The sequence below is a fragment of the Colletes latitarsis genome, chromosome 13, assembly GCF_051014445.1.
Source record: "Colletes latitarsis isolate SP2378_abdomen chromosome 13, iyColLati1, whole genome shotgun sequence".
NCBI lineage: Eukaryota > Metazoa > Arthropoda > Insecta > Hymenoptera > Colletidae > Colletes > Colletes latitarsis.
In genome coordinates, this window is record NC_135146.1 from 2,994,612 (window position 1) to 3,008,429 (window position 13,818).

Genomic DNA, 13,818 nt, shown 5'->3' on the forward strand with positions numbered 1-13,818 from the left:
TGTTGGGTTTTATCGAGGATTAATCAGCTCGAACTAACCTCTCACGTGGATATTCGACACGTGTGATTTACTGTACCTTTCCCAATTCCTCTCAACCTCGTGTTAAATCCGGCTCGAAGGACCTTTGTTCAAATAGGTACGAGTATGTGCAAAGGTTGTGAAAAGACCTTGTCTCGTACCCTTTAACGTAGTTTGGTCCGGATCACGAGGGATTGGGAATATGGGGGAAAGTGAATGTACAGTTTATAATTATCTTTCGCCTAGTCCAATGGGCTGGCCGTTTATTAATAAGAAAAATTCAAAATTAAATAAACGTAAAAAAGGAAATTAACGAAAAAATTAACTTTATATTTATGATTTTTTAAAAATTGCAGGAAAAAAGCCCGAGCTGATGGCTCGGGAAAAAAAACCTGCACCGCCGTCGGCGCCTACGGCTCTCGTCTCGGTCTTCTGTAATCAAAAGAAATACCGAAATCCGGCGGTTAATACCTGACAACGCTCGGTGCGTTGTCTGACTCGCTTTAATCCACACGCTCCTTCTTCCGTTTACGGTGAATAGGAGCGGGATTCTTACACAGCGATACACAACTGTGTTAGTGGACTGTATTATTATTTCAACGTTTCAGATTTTGGAAACGTTGAATTGCAGATGGGGAAGACGAGATTCTAATCTCGATCTTCCCACTGCTGCAAGCTTGGTTTTTGCAGGAGAGGACAACAAGTGGAGGTTGTAAGGCTCCAAAGGTTGTCAACTCCGCGGTCCCTCGCCGTTCCCTGGTCCGTACGGGACCGGTGTGATGCAGAGCCTTAACTGCGCAGAAGCGACTGATTATTAAGGTTCTAACACCACGGTGCCCTTTGAACGTAGTTCTACGTCGAGTGTCCGTACCCACTGACGATCTGGAACCCACGCTCGAGCAGGTCGAAACTAGCCGAGATATTTACCCAGGGAATGCCAATAAGGCCCCTATCGGGTGTTATCCCAAACTTTTGTTTCGACCCTGGAAAACGACGAACCCAACCCAGGGATTTTGCAACGAAGGCTCCCTGTAGGTTGGGGTTCTGAACCGTGCAATAGCCAAGCAGAGAATCAAGAAATTCTCTCGGTTCTCAAACACGACCACTGATTTCAGCAATACGTGTTTGTCCGTCACAACGGTGGCGATAATCAAGCACTGTTTAAGTGCAATCTGATTATATTCAGCCACCGATGGCGGGTTGTGAAAATTACTCAAGTTATCGAGTAAATTTTCCCGTTCCTATGGTTCAGTTACCGCGGAAATCGAGATATTCTCACGAAACCGTAGGGTACGAAATTCGACTGGACGTGATTCTTTCGAATCCGCAGCAGTCTCTGTCTTGTACCGTTTCGGTTAAGTGGATCCACGATCGTATTAGACGAATCTAATTAATCGTATGTATCGATTCCGACAGATTGACGAGGTCGGCTCAGGAGATCCGCACTCGTCGAGAACCAGATAGCAAGTGCTCCCGAGACATACCTGCTTAACCGTGGCCACGAGGGAGGGGAAATTTTCATCTCGTGGCGCTGTCTGGTTTAAGCTGTCTGTCTCTTACTAATTTTGTATCCTCTCTGTAATTTTGGCGTATTAACACGTGTTCTCATGGAACCGTTACTAGGCCGATCGCGTGATTTGTATCGAAAGTAAGTTTGTAGTTTTTCTACACGGTATTGCTCGAAACATATTACGCCGCAGAGAAGGCTCTGGAATGTCGCGTAAACTGAGAATACCGTATAAGAAACTTTCTGCTTTTTCTATCGATCACGCGACGGTTTAACCGACTTTTCAAACAACGAATTAACGCGTTATTTAAACATACCGCCCCCCTTGCACGGTCCGTGCAATAAACAAAGGAGCGGTAATTCGCGGTTTTTTCGACACAGAGAGGATTTTGTTCACTTAATTAACAAAATTAGGTTACTTACTTTGACGATGACGCCTGGTTGCTTGCTTGCTGCTCCTGCAGCAGCTTCAGGGACGCGAGGACCACCTCCGTCAGCGAGCTGTCCTGCCGCTGGCCGCTACTGGGGGTTCTCCGGGCCTCCGCCCTCGCCTTGCGCCGTTGTTCGGCGCGGCGCCAGGACCGTCCTTTTTCTTGGGGCTTCTGGTCCTCCCTGGCGGGCCGTTTCCTGGTCGGGGTCGGCTTTGGCGGGGGCGATTTTGGCTGCGCCGGTTGCTGGACGGCCGGTGTCGCCGCGGTTTTCGTGGCCTTTGACGGCCGGAAATTGCAGGCGACGAGCCGGCCGGCTGGTGTCCACTTTAGGTGGAAGTGACCCCCTTCGGCTGGACACTTATACCGCCGTGTGGTCCACGGCACGTGGGCTGGCACCCGTATCACCTCGGGCCCCATGTGGACATCGTAGGTCGGCAGGTTGCCGATGATGGCGGCGGCTGGCGGTTCGTTATCGGGCACCGCGGCCTCGGCAGTCCTCTCAGGGGCAGATGAGGTCGAGGCCTCTGCCTCGGGGCACTCCGTGTCCTTCTCTCTTCCACTTTTGGGGGCGAATACCTCCCCCAATTGGAGGAGGCGCCCAAACTGGGCTTCCATCTCGGGGTCCATGCGTTCTGACCCCACGACCGTCACCACACTTTCATCGCTTGACATCTTGCTTATTTGATTGATTAGGAACTGAACCGATTCGGTCCGCGGAACCTGCTTTTAAAGCCGTGGATCCCGGGGAATCGGGGAATCGCTCCCTTCCTCAATTCTTGACGGGATGGTAGGGTATGATACCCCTCTGTCCGTATCCCTCAGCTGAGACTTGTAGAACGTGTGAGACAACACCATGATTGTGTCGATGGTCTTTCTCACTCTACTGTGTCTCTTTGTCTAGCGGAATTCGGGATTTCTTATGTCCCGATAGCGTCGTCGACGTTTGTTGTCGTTACCGACTCTTCCACGGGCAATTTACACAGACGTGTGATAGGACGTGTGTAGGTGGACGTTGCTGTGCGAACTTTAACTACACGCACACGCCTGTCTTTACCCGGGAATGTTTCCTCGATTCTACCCATTTCCCATTGATTTGGGGGGAGAAGAGGGTTTTGCACTAACACCAAATCGTTTGGTTTTAGCTGTGCGTGGGCGGTATGCCACTTATAGCGGTTCTGGAGGTGCGTGAGATAATCACGCGTCCAATGCCTCCAGAGTTGCTCGTGGAATTTCTGTATCGCTCTCCAACGTGTAAGGCGGGAGAGTTTTTCAGTTTCCACGGACTCGAACGGAAGTGCATTTATCGGACTTCCGATCAAGAAGTGGCCCGGTGTGAGAGGCGCATAATCCTCAGGGTTATCGCTTAAAGCGGAAATCGGTCGAGAATTCAAGCTCGCTTCGATCTTGCAGAGTAATGTCTGCATTTCCTCGCTTGTAGGCGCGAAATCGCCGAGGGTGCGTTTGAGGTGATGTTTCACCGATTTCACACCGGCTTCTTGCATACCGCCGAAATGAGGTGCACTAGGTGGATTAAATTTCCACGTAATACCCTTCTGGCCGCACTTATTGCGCATTTCCTGTGTATTGTACACGATATTGAAATGTTCTCGCAATTCTCGATCCGCTCCGACGAAGTTTGTTCCGTTGTCACTGAACATGCAGGACGGAACTCCTCGACGGGCGATAAATCGATCCAAGGCGGCCAAAAATGCACTTGTTGTGTAATCATGCACGAGTTCGATATGCACGGCTCTCGTAGCGAAGCAGACGAATACTGCTATGTAAGCTTTGTGAGCTGCTTTTCCTCGACCGGCGGAGTCGCGGACACGGTATGGTCCAGCGTAATCTACTCCGCAGTTCGAAAAAACTCGTGCCTCGCGACTGCGTTCCGGAATTAAATCCTGCATTATCTGCGTAGAGGCGTTTGCTTGCCATCTCACGCATCGTATGCAATTATGGATAACCGTACGCGCCGCGTTACGACAACCGATGATCCAGAATTTCTGTCTCACCGTGTACATGGTTAATTGCAAACCCCCGTGTAACGTATCAACGTGACATTGCCGGATTATCATGTTAGAAACATGATGCTTTGGCAGAATTACCGGGTGTTTTGTTTCCCATGCAAGTGCTGCATTCTCCAGCCTTCCACCCACTCGCAAGACGTCTTTTTCGTCGAGGAAAGGGTTGAGGCTTTTTAACGGAGACTTTGCAGGAATTCCCTTCCGCTTTTTTAAGCTTTGGTACTCTTCCGCAAAGTGCATGCGTTGTAAATAGCGCACAATTCTTTCTGTTGCACGCTGTAATTCCGGTGCTTCGACGATTTTGGCACCGAAAGACCGCCGCTCCCCGTCCCACGTCCTTTTTAGTCGAAGACAGTAGGCGGTTACGCGGAGTAGCTTACTCCATTTGGAAAATCGGAATACAAAATCCCATTCCTTTTGTGGAGTTGCTACGAGGGTATGCGATACGCGCTTACCCTCCTCGGTCTCGATCGAAGCGGGCATTTTTGGCCAATTTTCTTCCGCTTGTCGAAGCCACGTCGGCCCGGAAATCCAGAGCTCCGACTGAAGGAGTTCCGACGCGTCCACCCCACGCGAATTTAGATCCGCGGGGTTCGAGCGCGTGGGAACATGATGCCATTCAGCGTTCGGGAGTAATGTCTGGATTTTCGACACTCGGTTGGCGATTACAACCTTCCATGTCGATGCATGCTTCCTTAATCAAGCCAATGCAATCGTGGAATCTGTCCAGCAGATTACGCGGTGCACTTTTATCGGAAGTGACCGCTGCACGTGCACCACCAGCTCGGAGAGGAGTGCCGCCCCGTTTAATTCGAGGACTGGGATGGACTGCGTTTTAATCGGAGCGACTCGCGTTTTTGCCATCAGCAACGTCGTAAAAATTTCGTTGCTTATCGTCGTCACGCGTAAATACGTGACGGCCGAATAGGCCGCGAGCGAAGCGTCGCAGAATCCATGCAATTCTACTGACACCGTATCAGCTCCGAAACGTATCCATCTAGGAATTTTTAACTCCTTTAAGCTGCTCCAATCCGTACAGAACGCATTCCACGTTTTTTGCGTATTCGCGGAGATTTGATCGTCCCACTGGATTTTCTCCAGCCACTGAGACTGCATCAAAATCTTCGCGCGAATTACAACCGGCGAGAGCCAGCCGAGCGGATCGAAGAGCTTGGCAATTTCCGAAAACAAATTTCTTTTTGTCATCGGTGATGCCGAGGGTTGGAACCGTTGGAGATTGAAATAGAAATAATCTCCAGACGGTATCCATCGTAAACCGAGCACTTTTAGTTCAGAATCATCGAACAAAGTGAGGTCAACGGCGTGGGAGTGAGCGCTGTGGGGAATATTTCGCAATAATTGTGGCGAATTTCCTGCCCACTTCCTCAGTTCAAACCCGCCTCCTTGGAGGAGCTCGCAGACTTGTGTGCGGATTTTCTCCAACAAGGATTTATCAGGTGCTCCCAGGAATACATCGTCGACGTAAATGTCCTTCTCGAGAATCGGAGCGGCAAGCGGAAATTTCTTTCCATCCTGTTCCTTTAATTCGAGGAGGGTACGCATCGACAAGTACGGGGCGCACGCCGTTCCGTATGTAACGGTATTTAACTCGAACGCTACCAGCTGTTCGGTTTCGGGTGCATTCCATACTATGCATTGAAAACGACGGTCCTCAGGGGCGACGAGAATCTGTCGAAACATCTTCTCGATATCAGCCACCAACACGTATTCGTACAAACGCCATCTCGTTAATACCGAGGTAATATCGTTTTGTAATTTCGGACCTACGTGTAGGATGTCGTTTAGGGAGCGTCCACCCACTGTCCTGCTGGTCGCATTAAAGACGACCCGCAATTTGGTGGTCGCGCTGTCCGTGCGAATGACCGCTCGGTGCGGAATGTAAAGTCTAGTTTGGTCAATAGGTTCGATACGCGACATATGACCTAAAGACTCGTATTCCGCTAGAAACTCTTCGTATTCTTTACCGAGAGTCGGATTCGTGTCCAGTTTCTTCCTCAGCCTTGTGAGAGCGGAAAGCGCGATATGGAAGGAATTTCCCAACGCTTCTTCCGGTCTCGGGCAATTGAGGGGGAGTCGGACTACAAACCGCCCAGTTTCGTCACGGGTAACGGTTTTTTGAAACAATGCTTCGCACTCCTCTTCTGTTTTGGTATGCGTGGAGGTTGCGGGAATTTCTTCCATTTCCCAGAACTTTCGAACCGCTTGATCCAGCGATTCGATTACGGTGCAGTGCAGCGACTGCACCGTGTTCTGCGCACCACTTGCTGCGTTTGTCGGCCCGGATATCACCCAGCCGAATGCAGTTTCTTGTGCAATGGGACCTGCATCGTTTATGCGACGGAATCCCGCTCGCATAATCTGTGCGTATAAGTCCGCACCGATCAAAATTTCAATGGTTTGATCCGATGCGGGGTCGGGGTCGGCAAGCGGTAATTCCAGGAACGCTTCGTATCCGAGCGTTCCTACCGATGGAGTCGCGTAGGTCGTGATTTGAGGCACGACGTACGCATCAGCCACACACATCGGTTTCTCACCGTCTTTTGCGCCGAGACTCATTCCGACACTGTACTTTATCGATCGGGTTCGGTCACCCCCTAGGCCCGTCACCGTAGCTGGGGTTTTCCTCCGCGCGAGTTTGAGGTCATTCACCAAACTCGCGGATATGAAGGACGTTTCCGATCCTTGATCGAGTAGGGCGCGCGCGATTCGCGTCGTGCCATTTTTGCCGAACACTTTAACTCGGGCGGTCGCTAATAGCACTGGCCTCGGTGCGCCTGTACCAAGAGCGGTACAGTGCGACGTGGAGGCGGGCGTTGTTTTAGCACTCGCCGAAGTGTTGGGTTTCGGCCTCGATTTCGTAGGCCGACGGGATTGGTCATTAAGACGCCGCTCATCCCGGTTGCCGACCTCACTTTTTGGTAACGGCTTAGTCGGTTGAGCTTCCCGTTTTACCTCGAAGTGCAGCAGGGAATGGTGCATCCCGCCGCACGTCGTACATGCCGTGGAGTTTTTGCATTTGGTCACCGTATGAGTGGTGCCCAGGCACTGGATGCACCACCGGCGACCTTTCACATACTGACTGCGCATTTTTGCAGTCAATATTGCAAAATTTCGGCAGTTCGGCAAACTGTGCGGCCCGTTACAGAATCCGCACAATTGAGTGGGCGTTGTTCCAACCTGCCTGACGTTATCGGAACCCGTTCGTCGTGGCTGTTCAGCCTGGGCGTTTTCCATGACAACGTTATGGCTTCTCACGTTCTTCGAGGCGGCGCTGACTTCCCACGCCGCGCTTCGATTACGCGTGGATTTTGTTGGAAGCCCCAAGGCAGCTTTTCTGCGCTCCTCGTTCATGGAGAGCAAGGCACGTGACCGTTTGTCCACGAATTTCCTTACGTCCTCGAACGTAGGATAATCGGGCGAGAGGTCTAGCGTTTTTTGCCATTCCAGCTCCATTTCGGGGGTGAAGTGTTGCTTCACCCAATGAGCGAGCAGCCAGTCTCGTTGCTGTTCTGGTGTGCCCTTTGTATCCAGAACAGCGATTGCTTGGGTGCAACCCACGGTCACTTGTTGCATGCTGGACAAGTCGTTCATATCGATGGGCTTCAGATATAGAAGCTTGTCCAGTAGTTTCCCAGTGACTATGCGTGGGAGGCCGAATTCGGTCTTCAGCCTCGTCCACGCTTCCGTGAAGTTGCGACCCACGACTGGAAGGGAAGCAACGATTGCTGCAGCCGGCCCCTCAAGGCAGGCATTCAGAAAATACAATCGTTGGATGTCTCCCAACGCAGCATTGTTAATTACCCCGGCGGTAAACAGATCCTCAAAGTGTTCCCACTCTCGAGGATCACCTCCGAATTTGGGTATTCGCTGCTTGGGGAGCTCAATCGGTACGTTGCATGGTTCGACCGACACCGCTGGTCTTTTGTCAGTGGTGAGTCGGTCGATTTCCGTGCTTACGAGATCCATGTATTCGTGGAAATCGTTTTCGGCGGCTACGATAATATTCTGTTTAAAGAAATCGTAGTTTTGTCTTTGCGCCGGCTTTAAGAGCTTGCGCACTGCCGTATACCGATCGTTTAACTCCTTCCATTGTGTTTTGGCAAAATCGAGCTTTTCCTCGAGAAGTCTCACCGAGTAATTCGCTCTGCCAGTTTTTCTCAGGTTAGTACCCAATTTGCTTAGGCGGTAGGTGATTTCGCACATGGTCTCTATGTGCTCATCAGCTTCCGTCCACATGGTTTCTTTAGCCACGGCCATTGTTGGGTTTTATCGAGGATTAATCAGCTCGAACTAACCTCTCACGTGGATATTCGACACGTGTGATTTACTGTACCTTTCCCAATTCCTCTCAACCTCGTGTTAAATCCGGCTCGAAGGACCTTTGTTCAAATAGGTACGAGTATGTGCAAAGGTTGTGAAAAGACCTTGTCTCGTACCCTTTAACGTAGTTTGGTCCGGATCACGAGGGATTGGGAATATGGGGGAAAGTGAATGTACAGTTTATAATTATCTTTCGCCTAGTCCAATGGGCTGGCCGTTTATTAATAAGAAAAATTCAAAATTAAATAAACGTAAAAAAGGAAATTAACGAAAAAATTAACTTTATATTTATGATTTTTTAAAAATTGCAGGAAAAAAGCCCGAGCTGATGGCTCGGGAAAAAAAACCTGCACCGCCGTCGGCGCCTACGGCTCTCGTCTCGGTCTTCTGTAATCAAAAGAAATACCGAAATCCGGCGGTTAATACCTGACAACGCTCGGTGCGTTGTCTGACTCGCTTTAATCCACACGCTCCTTCTTCCGTTTACGGTGAATAGGAGCGGGATTCTTACACAGCGATACACAACTGTGTTAGTGGACTGTATTATTATTTCAACGTTTCAGATTTTGGAAACGTTGAATTGCAGATGGGGAAGACGAGATTCTAATCTCGATCTTCCCACTGCTGCAAGCTTGGTTTTTGCAGGAGAGGACAACAAGTGGAGGTTGTAAGGCTCCAAAGGTTGTCAACTCCGCGGTCCCTCGCCGTTCCCTGGTCCGTACGGGACCGGTGTGATGCAGAGCCTTAACTGCGCAGAAGCGACTGATTATTAAGGTTCTAACACCACGGTGCCCTTTGAACGTAGTTCTACGTCGAGTGTCCGTACCCACTGACGATCTGGAACCCACGCTCGAGCAGGTCGAAACTAGCCGAGATATTTACCCAGGGAATGCCAATAAGGCCCCTATCGGGTGTTATCCCAAACTTTTGTTTCGACCCTGGAAAACGACGAACCCAACCCAGGGATTTTGCAACGAAGGCTCCCTGTAGGTTGGGGTTCTGAACCGTGCAATAGCCAAGCAGAGAATCAAGAAATTCTCTCGGTTCTCAAACACGACCACTGATTTCAGCAATACGTGTTTGTCCGTCACAACGGTGGCGATAATCAAGCACTGTTTAAGTGCAATCTGATTATATTCAGCCACCGATGGCGGGTTGTGAAAATTACTCAAGTTATCGAGTAAATTTTCCCGTTCCTATGGTTCAGTTACCGCGGAAATCGAGATATTCTCACGAAACCGTAGGGTACGAAATTCGACTGGACGTGATTCTTTCGAATCCGCAGCAGTCTCTGTCTTGTACCGTTTCGGTTAAGTGGATCCACGATCGTATTAGACGAATCTAATTAATCGTATGTATCGATTCCGACAGATTGACGAGGTCGGCTCAGGAGATCCGCACTCGTCGAGAACCAGATAGCAAGTGCTCCCGAGACATACCTGCTTAACCGTGGCCACGAGGGAGGGGAAATTTTCATCTCGTGGCGCTGTCTGGTTTAAGCTGTCTGTCTCTTACTAATTTTGTATCCTCTCTGTAATTTTGGCGTATTAACACGTGTTCTCATGGAACCGTTACTAGGCCGATCGCGTGATTTGTATCGAAAGTAAGTTTGTAGTTTTTCTACACGGTATTGCTCGAAACATATTACGCCGCAGAGAAGGCTCTGGAATGTCGCGTAAACTGAGAATACCGTATAAGAAACTTTCTGCTTTTTCTATCGATCACGCGACGGTTTAACCGACTTTTCAAACAACGAATTAACGCGTTATTTAAACAAGTAGATATATTCTTAAATCAACAAATAAAATACAATTGTTTCGTGCATCTTGTGTCGCGATCAAAGAATGATTATATTTACCTAAAAAGATCTTGCGCGGTGTTGACGCACTGGCGATGCGGGGGTAAGTCGGTTGAAAATAATGGCCGTAATAGAATTTATGCCGGTTTACGGATTCTATATGGTATAATATTCATACGACAGGGAACTGTAGCCCGATCTCACAAATACAACTGACTAACAAAAATCGTATACGCGTAACGAGAGTCGTGGAGTTGACACTAAGCGTGACGGTACGATTATGATCCCCTGAGTAATGAAATCACGGGGTTTATATACCAAAAAATCTGAGTGGGGCGGATTCAAAAGTACGTTAGAAATCACCGTGTGCACTATTCTCCGAATTGTATTAATTAACGGGCTGCTCTATTCTCCGAATTGTATTAATTAACGGGCTGCTGCATCGCGACGGAAGTGACCCCCATTTCCAAGGTTAGATAAGTAGCAGAGCGATTTCATAATGCACGCAAGTGGCAAGAAAAATTTGAGGAACAAAACGTTCGACATACGTAACATGTTCATGGAGACTTCGTTAAAAAATTAACAATTAAATTCAAAAATTTCAAATCGTTCAGAAAAAATTATTTTCGGTTGCGGGGGTCAATTACAATCATTTCTGGTAAATAGATACACCTCCGAAATCTTGCGCATTTTTGAGAAAAAAATTCAGTATGGGCAGAACTTCAAACGCTAACTTTTTAACGAAGCCTCCGTCAACAAATTGGTATTCTTGATTTTCGTCTTATTTTGGCCTCTAGAATCCCCCATTAAAATTTTTCCCAGGGGAGGCCGAACACTCTGTATAGGTTGGAAAGTAGAAATGCCTAGGCAGTCAAGATTCGAAATCGCATGCCGGTGTCACGTGATCGAATTTCAACTGTGTTGAGAGCAAGAAGGGGAAAGACTCACATTCGTCTTTTTTCTCGAATACCCGAAGCTATACGAAACACCGGAACTCATATACAAGGTGTCTATGCATTATTGCGTTTAAGTGGAGGGGTAGTTTCCTTTAGGCACCAGCCTCCCGCCTGATAATACAGTAGTGCCCACATAAGTGAACTGATGTTTGCTCACATAAATGACCAGAGGTATCCCCACCAATTCTTAGAAGCCAAGCGGCTTCTAACATCGAGCGTGTCGAATATAACCTGACGCCGCCGGCCGATATCGATACATTGTATATATGGTTCCGGGTGCAAGCTATTGTATCTTACTCGCACTTATCCTACTTCCCTATCTCTGCTGAATTCTGAGAACTAACCATGCCCACATAAATGACCGAAGCCGGTCCCGAGCTTGGTCATTTATGTAGGCATTACTGTACTGGATTGCCTTTTTCAATCCCTCCCATAGTCAATCAACATGCATTTACGCAAATACTACAGCTGTCTGCCCATCAATACTAATTCGAAGAGGGCACTAAAATCACCTCCGAATTTTGCAGGTCTACTCGTATACCTCGTCTGTGGATCAGCCACATATTTTTAAACATTGGGATTTTTGTTGGAACACCCCCTAGGATTATGCCATTTCATTATAGGATTATGAAAAAGTGTGGCACATCAAAATTGAAAATTTTTTATTTTCGTAATTCGTTTTTCTCCGTTTTAATTCACAGTTTTCATACTTTTGTATATCGCTGAATTCGTCTTTTTGCGCTGTATAAAAATATAGACAAAAATATGTCATTGCATTAAAAAAGAAAAAAAAACAAAGACTGAAATTTCAAAAATTGACTTTGAAAAAAAATTTTTTCTTTGAGGGTTACATTTGACTCTTCAAATTTTTGTTCGAACAATTTTGTTATATATTCACAAATAACTACGATATGTATAGAATTTACATATTTCTATTTAAACGGTCTATTTATAGAAGAAAATATAACATAGAAAAAGCAATTCTGAAGCATTGAAGTAATATCTAAGAGAGTAAAAAATGAAATTATTCTTATTGTGTTAAAATATCTTTCATTAAAGTATGTTTTATTACATTAGGAAATTGTTTTCGCTGTTTTGAAATTATTTATTATGTAAAATTGTTTTTCTTCCCCATCTTTGGATAATAATAAATTGTATTCTTTCATAAGTTTAATTTCACGTTTAGCAGTGTCATTACAATTGTCATCATCTTCCCACGTGTCAGGATCTTTTCTTAAAAATCCAGTTGACATGGAAATTCTTTCAAAAAATCATGTTGCCTCGTGGAAGACAAAATGATCCAGTCCTTTGTCAATATAATTTTGTATATCTTCAGTACCAATTTTTAGTCTTTTGCTAGAGTCATCTATGGCCTCGTTGATCCATCGCCTCCAGCACTCATAACTTACTGTCCTTTTCCACTTTGTTATCGGAAAAAGACATTGCTAATGCTTCCGATGTTAAGTACCACAAGTGGTTGAAACATTTCCTTATTTCTACCTTGCTTACTTCTTCACCAATCTCATGAAACGAATGAGATTCTGCAACGAATTCCAAATCTTGGTGTGAAGCTACCATCGTCGCTGAACTGAAAGAAACAAATATCTCTAATTCCACTTTCTTCTTTATCACTTAAATTAAATTGTTCCTTGAATGAATATATTTTCAAGCAATACAAAGCTTTCGCCATCCATCGAGCGTGATAAAAATGTCCTGGAGCTCGAAAACTTATATTTTTTAGTTGAGTTCCATCTATGAAAATAATAACAAGATCAAGAATTTCTTTATAATTCTCTCGTGGCTGTTGCTCATTTTCTAGAATATTTGTTAAAAATTGGAACATTTCTTGAACTACTGTAGTTTGAATTGTTTGGTGGTCATATTTATTTTCAATTCCGGGTACAAATCTCAATTTATCAATTTTTGGTTATGTTTCTTGAAACTTGTTGTATAGCGGAGCACTGGGAGTCAAAGATTTTGATAGTTTTTCGTTAAATACATTCTGTAGAATAATCTCATATATACGACGCCTACAGGATAAATATAAGATATCCCTGTTTAATTTTTGTTCAAGTAGAACGCAAGCTCCTTGGAAACGTCCAGTGTCTATTGGAGTATGTAGTGTCACAGCAAAGTGCTTGAACTTTGTTGCACCATTCTTCTAATAAGTCATATACCGCAGAGGCTTGATCATTCCCTCTGTTACGTGGAATGATGGGAATCCATAGCAACCGTATGACACCTCTAGAAGTGATAATTATTGGTAATCTTTTGTCTTTTCCTGCCCCATGTAAAGCTGGTGAAAGTTTTCCGTCGCAATGTATCGTAATCGCATCAAACTCGCAGTCATTGATTGTTGTATTACATTTTCATATTATGAATGTATTATATGATGTATTATATATTCATATTTAATTTCACTGCATATTCCGTTTTTAGTTTCACGGCTATTCATTTTATACGGTATATTTCATTCCACTGATTCAATATCTTATAATGATTGAAATAGAAACACTAAATATCTTCGTTATTTACAAACATATAAAAAAATGATATAGGTAAAACTTGTCCTATTTAACGAAGAAAATATAATGGTTGAAAGTATATTTTTTTCTCGCAATTAATTTTTGAAATTTTACAATCGTATTTTATAAGAAACAAAAAATTCAAAATTCTGTTTTTATATCCTTATGCAAGTGTAAAAAGACGAATTCAGAGGGGTATAAAAATGTGTGACAGCGAT

General features: G+C 45.9%; 1 protein-coding gene across 1 annotated transcript; it reads right to left on the reverse strand.

The window, feature by feature from the left end:
* Positions 1–5,596: 5,596 nt before the first annotated feature.
* LOC143349568 (uncharacterized) lies at positions 5,597–8,258 on the reverse strand. Its single transcript, XM_076780914.1, has 2 exons — positions 5,769–8,258; positions 5,597–5,629 (listed from the first exon to the last, which is right to left on the reverse strand). Exons 1-2 carry the CDS (start codon positions 8,256–8,258, stop codon positions 5,597–5,599), a joined length of 2,523 nt encoding a protein of 840 aa, XP_076637029.1.
* Positions 8,259–13,818: the final 5,560 nt, after the last annotated feature.